We start from the raw sequence: 15,886 nt of genomic DNA on the forward strand, positions 1-15,886 counted from the left end.
AACCAGATGCTCTTGAATTGTCTCACTTTCTAATAGCCTTTGATACTAACAAAGTAAAATTCCCAGGTTAATTCTCTGGAGCTACTTGACAGAACAGACCAGACGCTGCCTTTCAATCATCCTCTAGTGACAGCTATGTTGAACTGAGCTACTCTGCTTCTCTTTCCACAAATGCTGCCAGACCTGCTGAGTGATTCCAGCATTTCTTGTTTTTGTTTCAGATTTCCAGCATCCGCAGTATTTTGCTTTTATGTTGAACTGAGCTTAGTGATACCATGCCCCTGACACAGAAAGTGCAGGGTTCAAACGCCACTTCAGACAGTCCCTACGAATGGATACCTGAACTCCAGCTAAATCCTGTGTTGACATCCAGTGCGATACTTGTGTCTGGTGGGTGTGGGTAACTCTTTTTCATTGCATGGATTATTGGAGCCCATAAAACCTTCCCATTGTATAGGATTCACTGTTCCATTGGCTGGTATAAAGTTGATTATGGCCATGAAAGAAGTATTCACATTGCGGCCTGTTAGACTGTTAATTGACTCCTTCCACTATTTCATACTGTTCTCCAAGGGAAGATAAGAAAACAACTATAATGCCCAATCCACTTTGCAAAATTTCAATTACAACACCCCGCAGGAGTAGGCCATATAGTCTCTCGAGCCTGCTCCACTCAATTAGACCTTGGTTGATCTGTACCTCAACTCCATTTACCTGCCTTTACTCCGCATCCTTTGATACTTTAACCTAGCAAAAATCCATCCATCTCAGTCTTGAAAGCTCAATTTGTCCAGCATTCACAGCCTTTTGAGTAAAAGAATTCCAAATTTTTACTACCCTTTGTGTGAAAAAGTGCTTCCTGATTTCCTTCCTGAATAGAAAAGCTCAAATTTTAAGATTATGCCCCTTGATTCTCCCACCAGAGGAAATAGTTTCTCTGTATCTACCCTATCAAATCCTATCTACCCTATCAAATCCTTTATTTCTAAGGGATGATTTGATTGTATACAGAGAAATCCTGCAATTTTCAGTGTCTGGGAGAAAGCCCACATCATAAGACCAGCCCCTTCTTCTCATTTCTATTGTTATCCAGCAAGGCTTGGAATCTGTGCAAATCTTCACATGTTCTCGTTTGTTAATGGTCAATACGTTCTCCATAGAGCCAGTTGTATGGAGCTAATTTTAACTTCGGACAATGGTGTAAAATGGGTGATGTTGAATTTTATACACCATGCCCGAATTTCATGTCCACTGTAAGTCAAAGGAAGGGAAATCAAACAGAGTGTATAATCAGTGGCTAGTTCATTATTGTCCATGTTACACTAATACCCTAAGTTAAAATTTCCCTTATCAATTTAATTGCCTGCTTGAGTATACTATAGTGGGTATAGTGCCAAGTGGTTCTGATACTAGATTAGCAACCAGTAGTTATGAGTTCAAGTCTCATTTAGGCAAGTTGTGGTACTAAATTCAATTATTCTGCTAATTTTGGGACTGGCATCGGAAAACGATCATGAAGGTTGTTGGATTGTTGTAAAAATCCAACTGCTTCATTAATGCTGTTCAGGGAAGTGTAGCTGCCACCTCACAGCTGGTCTGACCAGTCCAGCACTATGGCCGGAATTTTACCGTTATCTGTGGCTCCGGGGCGGATGCATCTGAAGCGGATGAGGGCTCCGATCCCGTTCTGTGTCTCCTGGCCACCGGCATCACGAGCGGGGCAGCCAATTAGCGGCCCCGCGGTGTATCTGTGAAATGAAAGAGCGTGCGCGGGTGGGATGATAATCAGCATTGGGGGTGGGGCCACTTCCGGGAAAGGCTGATGTCAGCCCTTGAAAAAGGTTTACTGCAATGAAATTAAACAGTTAGTTCTTACCTGGCTTGACATTAAGACATCAGTGGCATTAGGTCTGGAGTATTAAAAAGCTCTACACCAGCACGGAGAGAAGGACTGGCAGAGTACAGGAGAAGTACAAGAAGTGATGGAGGGGAGAAGTATTCGCTCAGCTTCCCGATTTTTGGATGATTCACTGCAGATCCTCCTTCAGGCGGTTGAGGAGAGGCGGGAGATCCAGATGGTAGAAGTCGACCCTCCCAAGAGACCAAGAGGGCCTGGCTGGAGTTTGCGGAGGAGGTCAGCAGCCATGGCGTTGTAAGGCGGACATAGATCCAGTGCCGCAAGTGCCTCAATGACCTGCTTTGCTCTGCCCGGGTAAGGGGCATTCCTCATTCATCTAATCGTTAATGTGTCCAGGGAGGGTATATGTGTCCTCATGATGCAATGTGGAAGCCCCGTATGATCATTGCTTGGCTGCTGCCTTGCATTGGGAAGCAAGATGGGCAAGTCTGAGTTGAACGGTGATGCGGAGGTGTTCAAGTCGTGCTAAGCACAAGCACAGCAGTGAAACAACATCAACCCCTTTGAGTGACTGCATGATATGCCAACAAATATGTTTAAACTATGTGTTTTTGTTTAATTAGGAAAAGAGGGCACACAATGCCCAAGAGAGGTCCCGTACAGGTGGTGGCATGGCCAGTTAGGCATACCTGAGTACAATGGAGGAAGATGCTTTGACGATAGCAGGGGAGGAAGGAGGATGTGCCATTGCAGATGGCGAGGCAGGTGGATCTGGCCATGACAGTGAGTGATCCAGAATGTGGTGTACGAGTGTATGTGGAGGGGGGGGGGGAGGCGGTGGTGGGCCAATGGTGTGGTGATTGTCTAATGCATTGAAGTGTGCCCTCAAATGTTAAATCACACCGATGTGACCTTAATGGATTCAAAAACATGTGCTTAAGTCTGGATTGCTGATCAAACTGATCAATATGATTTTCCCAACAGGTGAAACACAGCATGGGCCAAGAAGTGACTCCGTTGCCCGACCATCCACCTCTGAGGTGGAGGAGGGTGCCTCAGAGGGTGCACCGTCACATCCTCGCAACGCACCAAGTATCAGCGCAGATACTTACAGCACGGTAGGGATTAGTGTGTCCGGGGAGTCGAATTCACAGACAGGTGTGAGCACAGCACAGTTGCCGGGCCAGACACCAGATGCAGAATCGGCCGATGTCTCACACACTCGGAGGAGTGTGGGAGGCCAGGCCAGCGCAGAGCCGCAAGCTGATGACCTTCCCCTGAGAACATCCATTTGTCGGGAGATGTTGCAGGTGCAGCAAGCGGTGCATGGAAATCTGGTGGAGGTGCCTGAAACGCTGTGCGCTATGACTCATACTCTGGAGACATCCATCCAGAATGAGTTCAGCAAACTCTCAGGCAGTTGAATATCTGGCTACCTCCGTTGAAAGGCTGGCAGCTGCAGTAGATGCAATTCGTGACCTCAGACCGAGTGTGGCCTCCCTGGACCAGAGCACCAGAGAGTAGAATCTGATGCGCTGGCGACAGGTCGAGGCCGCTCATCCCTCTGATGTCACCATTGAGGACCAGCCGAGCATCACGAGGGCACAGAGGCAGCAGATCGCATATGGCAGCTCCTCTCAGGGCGCCTCTGATGCATCCTCCAGCTCCTTGCTCCCTCTGCCAGGGACATGTGAACTACGATATTCCAGGGTGTTAGAGGGTGCTCATGATATTTATCAAGAGAACTCTGAGATGCCGGGGCCCTCACGGCCACGAGCTGGCAGAGGACGTCCGCCAAAGTCATCACAAGCAGGGCGGCAAACAGTTCAGCCACTTGCCTCTGGTGAGTCTGGTGGCGAGGGATCATCCACCCGACTGAGCACTCGCATACAAAATAAGAAATCACTTTAACATCACTACTGGTTCACTGGGTTAATTGTAAGATATCTATTTGATTTGTATTAAAAAAAATTGTAATGAATTTTGTGTCTGGACTGTTTGACATGTCATTCCTGAAGTCACATCCAATATCGTTGTTCAACACAAGTAGTTTTAAATGTGAGGTCACACACTTGGGTTGCATTCCTCATGATGTGAAGGATTGCATCGTCACATTATCTCTCCCCCTGAAGGTGAGTGAATTTGCCCTCTCAGATCCTCACAATGACTCATCTCATATGGCAATATCAATATAGTGAAATTTTATAACTTCTCAATGGAAATGCCTGCCTACTAGAGACTCCCTGGTCTCTCTAGCACTTAGAGCCAAATTACATTCAGCTTCCTCTCCCTGATCATCATGTGACTGATGCCCAGCTTCCTCATCAGAAACGTCATCATCATCTGATGACACATCACGCTGATATTGATCATCCTCCAGGGCCTCTCTATTTTCAATCGCCAGGTTATGCAAGGCACAGCAGACAACAATGATTCTGGAAACCCTTGACGGTGCGTACTGCAGTGGTCAAGACACCCTAAATCTCATTTTTAGTAGGCCTATAGTTTGCTCGATTGTCACTCTGGTGGTCGCATGGCTCTCATTGTATTGTTCCTCCACATTACCCCTTGGGTTCCTCATGAGCCATGTCTTCAGAGGATAGCCCCTGTCGCCAAGTATCCATCCCTCCATTCTGTCAGCAGGACTGAAAAGTGTAGGCACCTGGGAATTTTGGAGAATAAAAGCATCATGATAACTCCCAGGGTAACGTGCACATGCCTGCATGATTCTCTTCGGATGATCATAGATGAGCTGAACGTTCATTGAATGGAATCCTTTGCAGTTCATGAATGCCCCCGACTGACCTGTTGGTGCTCTAAGGGCTACATGAGTACAGTCCATCATGCCCTGTACCATTGGGAACCCAGATATTGTGCTGAAGCCTCTGGCTCTCTCAGCCTAACTAGTGTTGTCCGTCTTGAATGTGATGAAATGATTAGCACGTCGGAACAATGCATCAGTGACAACCTTTATGCAGTGGTGCGCTGCTGCTTGTGAGACACTGCACAAGTCTGCCGCTGAGGCCCGGAAGGAGCCACACACATAGAAGTTAAGAGCGACTGGCATTGGATGGCCACCAAGACAGTTTGAGGCAACATCCACTGCCAGCATCTCACAAAGAGATGAGACAGTCTCCCGTGACAGCCGTAGTCTTCTTCTCCACTGGCGTTCTAACAGCTGCAGGTAGCTCAGACATGATCAGTATGCCCTTCCTGCTGGATAGGCACGTCTCCTGACATGTGTTCGCTCCAGGGTGACTCTGCCACCTGCTCTCCCTCCAACATTACGAGGATGCACTGGGGCAGCTGGTTGCATGTTCCCCTGCCCATTTGTCCTTCTGTCCCTCATTGGGGCACAGTCCTCCTCATCCAGAGTGGACAATTCCCATTGTTGTACAGCAGGCCAGATGCAATGACCACAGGTATTAGCTTCCAGCTGTTAGGACTGGCTCACGAAAGCCTTTCACCCAATAACTCGGAACAGATGGGGCCTGAGCATCAGTGAATAACATTCAGATGAACCCTTCTGCACAAGCTGCAAGTAACACCCCTTGCTGGGACATACAGATAACATCAGAATTAATAAAGAGCAAAAATAAAATTTGTACCTCCAACTCCCTCATGAATCAATGCCTGCCGCCCTTTTAAACCTGCCGGGTTCCCGAGACGCCCCACAACCCGATTTACAGCCGTAAAATCAGATGGCACACGTAAAATTGCTGTCAATTGCTTTTTCAAGTACCTTAGTCATCTTTCAATTGCTTGTAGTCGGGCGGCAAGCGCAGACTCGATCTCGCCCGACTTCATACGCCTGGTTAAATGGCGTCTGCGAGTAATAACGCCAGGGACCCAGCCCAACGTCATCACGCTCCATTTTACCTTCCGGACGCCTCCGATGGGACACGATTCCTGAAGGTAAAATTCCGGCCTATATGGTTGACTCTGAACTAGGGATTGGCAGTAAGTACTGCTTTATCAAGAGTGCTCACATCCCAAGAACAAATTTAAAGAAAAACTTTCAGCACAGTGTTGAGTGAAAATGTGAACAAACTGGATGGAAGCTGCCACCAAACCTTCATTCCTCAAGGCATTATTTATTCTTTGTACTCTGCTTGCTGCAAATATATATAAACAAATCTTCTGTGGTCCATTGCAATTTGCTTTTCTAATTTTCCCATTTCAGCCCTTGTTCAACATTATTGTGCATGGTTACAACAGTCTTACCAGTCTTGAGTGCAATTTGGAATATAGAGCTACACAGTTGTAGGCCTTTCAAAATCACTCCCATCATTTGCTGCCCTGTCAATAGATCATCAAACATACCATCTGTTGGCTAATATTTCTTTTTCCCAATTAGTTTATCTACATTCCTAAGCCCATCTCTTACTAGTTCGCTCACTTATTTCTTATTTAGAGTAGTTATTGTGGTTATGCTGTTAGACTAGTAATTAAGAGTGCTGGACTAATAATCGAGAGAATGGGAGTTCAAATCCCATCATAACAGTTTGAAAATTTGAAATCAGTTTTAAAAATCTGGAAATAAAAGTGACCGAGTAGTTAAGAACCCAAATGATTCATTACTGTCTTTTAGGGAAGGAAGCTGGCCATCCTTATCTGGTCTGACCTATAGGTTATTCGAGCATAGTGGCAAGTTACTTCCAACCAACCCCCTGCAGCCATATTAAATGGGCCCGATTTTAACTCTGTGCAAGTGAATGGGTTTTAAATGAGTTAAAATTGGGTCCTATAATCTATAAATCTATATATAATCTACAAATAAGGCAACAGAACAGAAAACCCAGGCCACTAAGGGAGAAAATACACTGGAAAATTCCTCTCTGACTCCCTCAGGCAGTAACATAGAAAAGGACCTGAAGGTTCCTTGAAATACTGAGTTATTCTTGGGATCACCACCTCTAATTACTTGTCTATGAGTTCAAATAAATTCTAAACAAAATAATTTTCAGAAATTTATACATCACTTTTTCTCCATAATTCCTGCAATTTTACTTTTGAATACAGTGAGTCAAATATTCATTCAAAAGCCATGACCAATATATGTGTTTTTTACCTTTAGGTTGACAATTGGCATGTTTAATCTGTCAGCTTTCCTCACTACTGTGTATAAATCTTGTAGCTGAGAGGATAGGAAAGCTCGGTAAGTTGCAATCGAGCCCATCGCTCGAGCTTGCTGGAAGCAATGCAAGTCAGCCCCACGGATACCTCGCATGTTGCCAGACAGGGGCATGTTTAAAGCGACCAAGTGTAACTTAAGGGAAACAGAAAGAAAGGTTTTGGTTAAAATACACAATAGTAAATTCCTAACCCAAAGAAGTGACCAACAACTCCCCAAAAAATAAACACCAGACTTTTCACTTCACCTTAGTTTAAGTTTTCAAGCTGATGCTTCCTGCAAAACACAAGGGCATGAATATTTCCCAGGGGTTTCTCCATTGCTTTACTGTGAGGCCAGTTGATCACCCATAGAAATGATGCAAGCTACCATCTACACACATATACCAGGGGGTTTGGCTGCCCTCCTACCAAAGTTGTGACAGATTATCAGAAGGACCCCGCCCTCTGCGTTTCAATCACAAGAGTACCTAAAACTTGGCAGCTAACACCTTACTCCACACAGTGAAGTTGCTGTGCCAAAGTGGGTCATTCTCCTAAAGACATATTTCTGGTGGAAAGGCCACAGGCTGCCAACCAAGCATAGCAGGAAACAACAGCCTGATGCCATGATTTTCTGAAATAAAAACTAGAAATGCTGGAAATACTCAGCAGGTCTGGCGGCATCTGTGGAGAGAGAAGCAGAGTTAACATTTCGGGTCAGTGACCCTTCTTCGGAACTCATAGACCCTCCAATCCTCAATATGTTCGGCTCTGGAAATAAAAAAATAAGTTAATTGTACCTAAAGGGTCACATCTAGTTGTAAGTCATGATTGGCTGATCAGTTAGAGGATGTAAGATGGATTCTCTCTTTACAAATTAGACAACCTAAAACATAAATAACAACTATGCATTGTAGGTAGTTATTGATGTATCTGCAGATTGACTTGTTGTAAGTACAATAGCAATCACAATGAGTAGATGTTGATCTCTTCTCCATTTTCTGTGCTGTGCCACTTTGAATCAAACATTGATCAATTTTCAGACTTAGAACTGACTCCTCGTGGTTAATGTTTAGCACTCTGAACTGCAACATTAAAAAATAAGCAAACTTACCGCTGGCTTCTGATCATTTATCTTTGGGAATGAGTTTGTTGCCTAATGCACACAAGAAGAAACATACACAAGAAAAAGTCATAAACCTGATTGGAAGAGTCCCCATTTTAACTTTAAACTTAATAGCAAGTTAGAAGTTCTTACTTACGGAGATAGAGTTAACTGAATTAAATGGATCATCCGCGGGCGCAGGAATAAGATCACCAAGCTGGCAATAGAATCACAAAAAAACATTTAAAACTCTGATCCAGGAGTAAGCTCTAGAATTAGAGTTCAGAATTAAAAACTTACCTGGAGTTTTCTCCAGCCATTGTAAACTCGAATGTAAAGGTCACCGCTATCTGTAACATAGCCCAAGGAACCTTCAGAGACTGAATAGGTTGATTTATGCATAAGCTCCATGTTGTTGAACACTGTTACCTATTCATCACATGAAATAAATAAGGTTACACATGGTCATAACATTAGTAAATCGGAAATATTTTGCAAGATGGAACTAAATGAAATAAGCTTTATGGGATGAAAGATCATTTCATTCAAGATTCTTGGTTAACAATACTGAACAGAATTACACAGGAAATCTCCCTGAGGAAGCCGCAAAAAAAAAAATCCAAGCTGAAGAAACCGACAGAATCACCTAGTGGACTGCAGTGGTTCAAGAAGGTGGCTCACCACCACCTTCTAAAGGGCAATTAGGGATGGGCAATAAATGCTGGCTTAGCTAGCATTGGTCACATCCCATGAAAGAAAAAATAGGAAATTGGATAAATTGCTGAAGGGGAACAATTGCAAGTCTATTGGGAGAGAAAATGAAGTGGGAGTAAATGGAGAGTCCTTTCAAGGAGCTGCCACAGGCACAATGGGCAAATAACTTCCTTCTGTATCATTGTCTGATCTTATGATAAGAACAGAAGAATAGGTGCAGGAATAGACCTGGAACCTACTCTGCCATTCAATAAGGTCACAGCCAAACTTCTACATCATCTCCACTTTCCTGCCCTATCCCCATATCCCTTGATTCCCTTAGTGCCCAAAATTTATTGGTCAACCTTGCATATTATCAACAATTGAGCATCCACAGTCCTCTGGGGTAGAGAATTCCAAAGATTCACAATCTTCTGAGTGAAGATATTTCTCTTCACCTCAGTCCCAAATAGCCGATCCCTTATCCTGAGGCCATGCCTTCTAGTTCTAGACTCTCCAGCCAGGAGAAACAGGTTCTTAGCATCTACCCTCTTAAGAACTTTATATGTTTCAATGAGACCACCTCTCATTAATATAAAGTCCAGAGAGTATAGGCCCATTCTATTCAATCTCTCAACATTGTCCAGACCTCTCATCTCTTAGCCAAATAATCTCGTGTAAAGTGGGACAACCAGAGTCATGGAACTGAAATGACCATGCAACTTTCCAGGAGTTTGACTCCGAAAGCATTAGAGCTGACTTTCCAGTTGTGTGCTCCTGGCACAGTATCTTGTTCGCACAAATTGGGAAGTCATGGCTGTGCTCACCAAGGGAAAAAAAGAAACAATTACTCTTATGTACACAGACTCCACACACTATTAGTTATTGCACTCATTAGTCCACCATCATCTGCTGTTTCTCCTTTAACTTACTGGGCTTCCACTGCCTCCTTGTCCTGGTGGTCCTGATGGTCCTGGAGGTCCAGGAAGTGCAACAGCTAAAAAGTAGAACACATTAATAAAGTGAAAATTGGTTTCCTGCTAGGAAATGTGTGGTGTTGCAGCAAGAAGTTCAATTGACGTTTTAAAACTGCTCAGATTTAACTTTGGTCATAAACAGGCACTCATACTTCCAAGGACTTTTATGGGTATTGGCAGATCTCATGTTCTTTACTCTGTACTGAAATTTTCAATCCCAACAATGACAATGGACATTTCCATGTGGGCTCACCTGATCCGAAGACTCCTGGTATTCCTGGAGGTCCTGGGGGTCCAGGACGGCCCCGTAGACCCACAATCCCATAACCTGGAGGTCCTGGTATTCCTGGTGGCCCCATTGGCCCTACAACAGATTCACCCTTGGGTCCCTGAAGGAGGAAAATGGAACACATTTTTAACAAAATAAAATCTTTCCAGATTATTGTTTTCATATTTTCACACTCATCCCTCAGAGAATGGTGTGAAGTAGCGGAAGGATTCTCAGGCAGTGGGAGGTTTAATGGGTTTACATGCTACATTATATATCATAGTTACAGTGCAGTTAGCATATCTAACTTGTGAGGACACAAGAACTAGGAGCAGAAGTAGACCATATGGTCCATCGAGCCTGCTCCACTATTTAATATGATTATGGCTGATCCTGGACTTCAATTCCACTTTCCTGCCCACTCCCCGTATCCCTTGATTACCTGCGAGACCAAAAATCTATCTATCCCATCCTTAAATGTATTCAATGATGGAGCATCCACAACCCTCTGGGGTAGAGAATTCCAAAGATTCACAACCCTTTGAGTGAAGTAATTTCTCCTCATCTCAGTCCTGAATGATTGGCCCCTTATCCTGAGACTGTGTCCCCGTGTTCTAGATTCACTGACCAGTGGGAACAATCTCTCAGCTTCTATCCTATCAAGCCCTTTCAGAATCTTGTACATCTCAATTAGATCACCTCTCATTCGTCTAAACTCCAGAGAATATAGGCCCAATTTACTCAGCCTCTCATCATAGGACAACCCTCTCATCCCAGGGACCAATTTAGTAAATCTTCGCTGCACTGCCTCCAGTGCAAGTATATCCTTTCTTAAATGTGGAGACCAAAACTACACACAGTATTCCAAGTGCGGTCTGACCAAAGCCCTGTACAATTTTAGTAAGACTTCTTTATTCCTGTACTCCAATCCCCTTGCAATAATAAAGGCCAACATGCCATTTGCCTTCCTAATAGCCTGCTGCACCTGCATGTTAACTTTATGCATTGTTATGACCTTGTGGGGTTTTTTCCAGAAAGAATGTGGTGTGCCTTTAAGGCTGGAAAGGGAGCAGTACTGCTTTAAGGCAGCAAGCTCCAAAGACTGAGTCAAAGAATGCATTCTCGTTGCCCGGGATACAGCCATTCGGAGACTGTGAGTCAAAAAGTGCATTCTCTTTGCCTGGAATACAACCATTCAGGACCAGAGATCGAGAGATACACTGTTACAATTAATTTTGAACTGGCTTATAGTGGAAACAGACTGTTCTAACTCAGAGAAACAGCTGTGTGTTAGCACCTGAAAGGAGGGCTCTCAGATCATTTAAACTGAAGGAAGAGAATTTAGTCTATTTGTTTATTATTTTCTCTCATAATTCTAAAAAGTCAAGCCAAAACAGAGATCACTAGAATTTAAACTGAAGGAAGAGAAGTTAGACTGTGACAATCTTTTATCTCTCAAAAAAATTCTAAAGCCAAATTGATTCATTAAAAAGTGTTTGCAAGTTGTTAATTGTTGAAATTAATCGCTGGAGAAGAAGCAACAATTTCGACTTCTGAATTAGACTATGGACTGTTCTACTGTTGAAGAACCTTTTTCTCCCCATTGGATGGCTGTGAGGACTTCAAGCAACCGTGGACTGTTCCACATCTGGCAGGAGTGTAAATCTGCAAGGACTCTAATTTTTTTTATTTTAAATGTTGTTTATATGTTAGTAGTGTTTAAGAATTTAGTTTTTCTAATTAAACAGTTAATTTGTTGATTTGAAGGCACCTGGTTTAGTTAGCCTCATTTGGGGATTAATAGATAGTACAATTTGGCTGGGTCTTTCTTTAATTTGGAAAGTTTAAAATGATATGTTAGGCGATCTGTGGAGGGACGGGATTGAATTAACAGTGCGTTTCTCCCACCAAAATCAGAATCGTATATTTTGATTGGGGGCTTTGACTGGAACGGTTGGTCATAACAGCGTTCCTTGTATGGGTACCCCCAAGTCTCTCTGAACATCAACACTTACCAGTTTCAAACCTTTTAAAAAATATTCTGCTTTTCTATTTTTACGACCAAAGTGAACAACTTCACACTTCCCTACAATATACTCCATTTGCCATCTTGTTGCCCACTCACTTAACCTGTCTATATCTCTTTGTAGCCTCTCTACATCCTCCCGCAGATTACCTTTCCACCGAGCTTTGTAGCATCAGCAAACTTAGATACATTACTCTCTGTCTCGTCATCCAAGTCATTAATAGACTGTAAATAGCTGAGGCCCCAGCACTGATCCTTGTGGCACCCCATTATTCCCTGCCTGCCAACTTGAAAATGCCCATTTACGCCCACTTTCTGCTTCCTGTCTTGTTAACCAATCCTCTATCCACGCTAATATATGACCCCAACACCATGAGCTCTCACTTGCCTATTAATCTTTTATGTGGCACCTTTTGAAAATCCAGGTACACTACATCTACTGGTTCCCCTTTATCTACCCTACTAGTTACATCCTCAAAAAACTCTAATAAATTTGTCAAACAGGATCTCCCTTCAGTAAAACCATGCTGACTTGTTCTAATCATTTTATGCTTTTCCAAATGCAATGTTCAGACTTCTTTAATAATAGTTTCCAGCATCTTCCCAATGACTGATGTTAGTCTAACTGGCCTGTAGTTCCTTGTTTTCTCTCTACCTCCTTTCTTGAAAAGTGCTGTAACATTTGCCAACTTCCAATCTGACGGGACCGTTCCTGAATCTAAGGAATTCTGGAAAATCATAGCCAGCACGTTCACTATCTCTGCAGCTTTCTCTTTTAGAACCCTAGCGTGTAGGCCATCTGGTCCCAGGGACTTGTCAGATTTTAGTCCCTCAAGTTTATCCAATACTTTTTCTCGACTGATATCTATATCCTTAATTTCCTCACTCTTTTTAGCCCCTAGGTTACTGCCTATTTCTGGTTTGGAACTTGTGTCTTCTATTGTGAAGACAGACACAAAATATTTGTTCAATGACAAAATATTTGTTCCAACTCTGCTGGAGATGCAATAGTATAGGAAGGCATAGATAACAGAGAGGGCAGGCAGGTGGCAGTTGCAATTCGATGTCGAGAAATATGAAATAATGCATTTTGGAAGCAGGAATCAGGAAGAGAATATCCCTTAAATGGTAAGAGTTTAACTGGAGCAGGGGGATACTGGGATGTACAGATAGATAGGTAATTAAAAATGGCAGCACAAGTGGACAAAGCCCTAAAAAGGCAAGCACAATCTTTGTTTTCTTTTATCTGGAGGCCAACTATACAAAAGGAGATGATGTCGAGAATAAAAAAACAAGAACTGAAAGCACTTAGTAGGTTGAGTAGAATCTATAAGAAACCATGAAACAGCAGACAAATCAAACATTTAATATTGTCTCAGGACAGTGGGGAAAGGGCTTAAGGCCTGAAGTGTCAACTGATTTCTGCTATTCTGTAGAAGTTGCTCGACCTGCTGAGTGTTTCAGGCTTTTACTATTTTTACTTTCAGATTTGATAATATTTAAACCTGAATGAGACTGTAACCAGGCTACAGTTGGACTATTGCATGCAGTCGTTATTATTATAGGAAGAAGAGAAAAGCAATGGAAAAGGTGCAGAGATGATTCACTAGAATGTTACCAGGAATGAGAGTATTACAGTTATGAAGGGAGACTTGAGAAGTTAGGCCTTGGCACTGAGAAAACAAAGGGGTGACCTGATTATGGTCTTCAAGATGCCAAAGGATTATGAAAAGGTAAGAAGTGAGATATTATTTGGTCTGTTGGTGGTTACTAGAGGACACAAACATAAGAAAATCAAAGAAGAGGTAAAGAGAAGGTTGGAAAATATGTTTTTACACAGACAATGGCTCGAACTGTTGTCAATGCAGAGTCCACAAATTCTTTCTATAAGATGCTCATGTGGAGAAAGTGTCATAACAGACTTGATAGGCCAAATGTCTATTTCTATGCTGCAACAATGTGCGGAATTTTCAGGCCCCACCGAGGTTGGGAATGGAGGTGGACAGGACCCGAAAATACCAGCGCCTGCCAGCGTGCTGGTTTCTCAACTCCATTCCTAGCACTGGCCATTTTAGGGGAGATGGGTTCAGGGCCTGGCAGGGCTATCTGCCCCCACGTGGCGATAGCCAATTAGGCTCATTGAAATAAAAACAAAAAGTGCTGGAAATACTGAGCAGGCCTGGCAGCAACTGTGGAGAGAGAAACAGAGTTAATGTTTCAGGGCTGTGGCCTTTAATCATTAACAGCCTTGTCAAGGGCAGTTAAAGGAAGCCGACTGGGATTTTCCAGTCGGCCTCCAGTTTCCCAATGTGACGGGGTGCTGTTTAACTGTCTGGAGGTGTGCGCCGAGTGGCAGGTCAGGATGCCAGCACTCCAGGCAGGCCTACATGCCCTCCCCACCTGCCTGAGTGCAGGTGCAGCCAATGGCCACCCTATAGAGAGATGCCCCCCCTCCCCCCAACAGTGGTGGCCTGGCTGTTCCCTCTAGTTTTTATTTGAAATTATAAAAAGGTTGTTGAGAGGGCACCTCCATGTTGAAGCGCCTTCTCAGTTACTTACCCTTTACCGCAGCCTGCTGCTCCTCTCAAGCTGAAAGGCCTCTGCTTGGCCCTCCAGCCTTAATTCGACATGGAATATGTCCCCATGCCAATTAAGGGGGCACCCTGATCAAAAGCCTAGGTCAGTGACCTTCTCCCCCCGGGAGCAGGATCGGGACCCAGAAACCGTCCTGACTCCTGTTACCTGTCCCTGACATAAAAATTTAGCCCAATGTATGTTGCATGATACAGGGCATTTATCATATTTAATACTGTTAGATTTTGTCATAATGTACATTCTGCTGAGCAACATTAAGAATTCCTGAACTCCTTACTACTGGTCCAGGTCTCCCATGAGGTCCAGTGGGGCCTGGGGGCCCTGGTGAATTTGACAGGAACAACCCTCCTCCTGATTCTCCTTTCTCTCCTTTTTGACCCGATGCACCAGTGTCTCCTTTTTCACCCTTTAAAAGTCAAATGACAAAAATGTTTTAAGATGAATGGGGCTTATTAAGTAATGATCAAAAAAGCAGAAATAACCTGTACTCAATCTGCCAGGTAACATAAAAAAGATGTGAAACTATTTCTATGTAGGCCAAATCATTTAGTTGATGGCAGGACAAGCTCACACAGAAAGCAAGAGGCATATTTCAAAACAACACTGTTAAGATTGGTAAACTCGTCCCCATGGGATCAGCACAATGAGTACATATAGCCTTTGCATAAATGGAAGGTCCCTAGATATACCAGCCTTGATTTATGTAAAGGTCCAACCGGCAGGAGGTCTTCCTCCAACAGGCTGCAGAAGTGCACGATCACCAGCCTTGACAATCTGAGTCTCCTGGAGCACTGTTCCTCACACAGGTTAGAGAAGCTAATCCTCGGTCTGTATACCCTGTAAGGTGGGTCAGCCTTCTGTGTGCATGGACCTTCTGTTGCTGACTTGTGTGTGGCCTACATGCCATCTCTTCCTCAGGATGTCCTTGTTCATGCTGGTCCTAACTCTGCCTCCTCTTCACTCTCTATGAGAGTGGTTCTCTAGCAGCACAATAATTAACTTCTCATTTTCTTTTCACCAAAGAGTATCAAAAACACAACCTAAAGTAAACAGTGATCACAGAATCACAGCCTAGAATGAACAGAAAGAGTGTGAGTGATGCCCCTTTATTCAGATTGTGATCCTTTGAATTTCAGCACACTGATCAGTTACCACCTTGGTAAACTTGCCCACCCATGCTGCACCACTTAAAATAACACTGGGGTTCTAATTGGATCATAGGACCCTGATTTACATATATTCATGAGCC

At 43.6% G+C, this 15,886-nt stretch overlaps 1 protein-coding gene across 2 annotated transcripts in view; it reads right to left on the reverse strand.

The window, feature by feature from the left end:
- LOC137370090 (collagen alpha-1(XV) chain-like) overlaps positions 1-15,886 on the reverse strand; it is a 304,386-nt gene that overhangs the window by 9,703 nt on the left and 278,797 nt on the right. For both annotated transcript variants that reach the window (XM_068032221.1, XM_068032220.1), the window contains 7 exons: positions 14,915-15,043; positions 10,002-10,137; positions 9,704-9,768; positions 8,379-8,507; positions 8,236-8,295; positions 8,088-8,129; positions 6,930-7,127 (listed from right to left, as the gene is read on the reverse strand). In XM_068032221.1, coding sequence (XP_067888322.1) covers positions 6,930-7,127; positions 8,088-8,129; positions 8,236-8,295; positions 8,379-8,507; positions 9,704-9,768; positions 10,002-10,137; positions 14,915-15,043 — 759 coding nt within the window. The remainder of the gene's footprint in view (positions 1-6,929; positions 7,128-8,087; positions 8,130-8,235; positions 8,296-8,378; positions 8,508-9,703; positions 9,769-10,001; positions 10,138-14,914; positions 15,044-15,886) is intronic.

This window comes from Heterodontus francisci, chromosome 5 (genome assembly GCF_036365525.1).
Source record: "Heterodontus francisci isolate sHetFra1 chromosome 5, sHetFra1.hap1, whole genome shotgun sequence".
NCBI lineage: Eukaryota > Metazoa > Chordata > Chondrichthyes > Heterodontiformes > Heterodontidae > Heterodontus > Heterodontus francisci.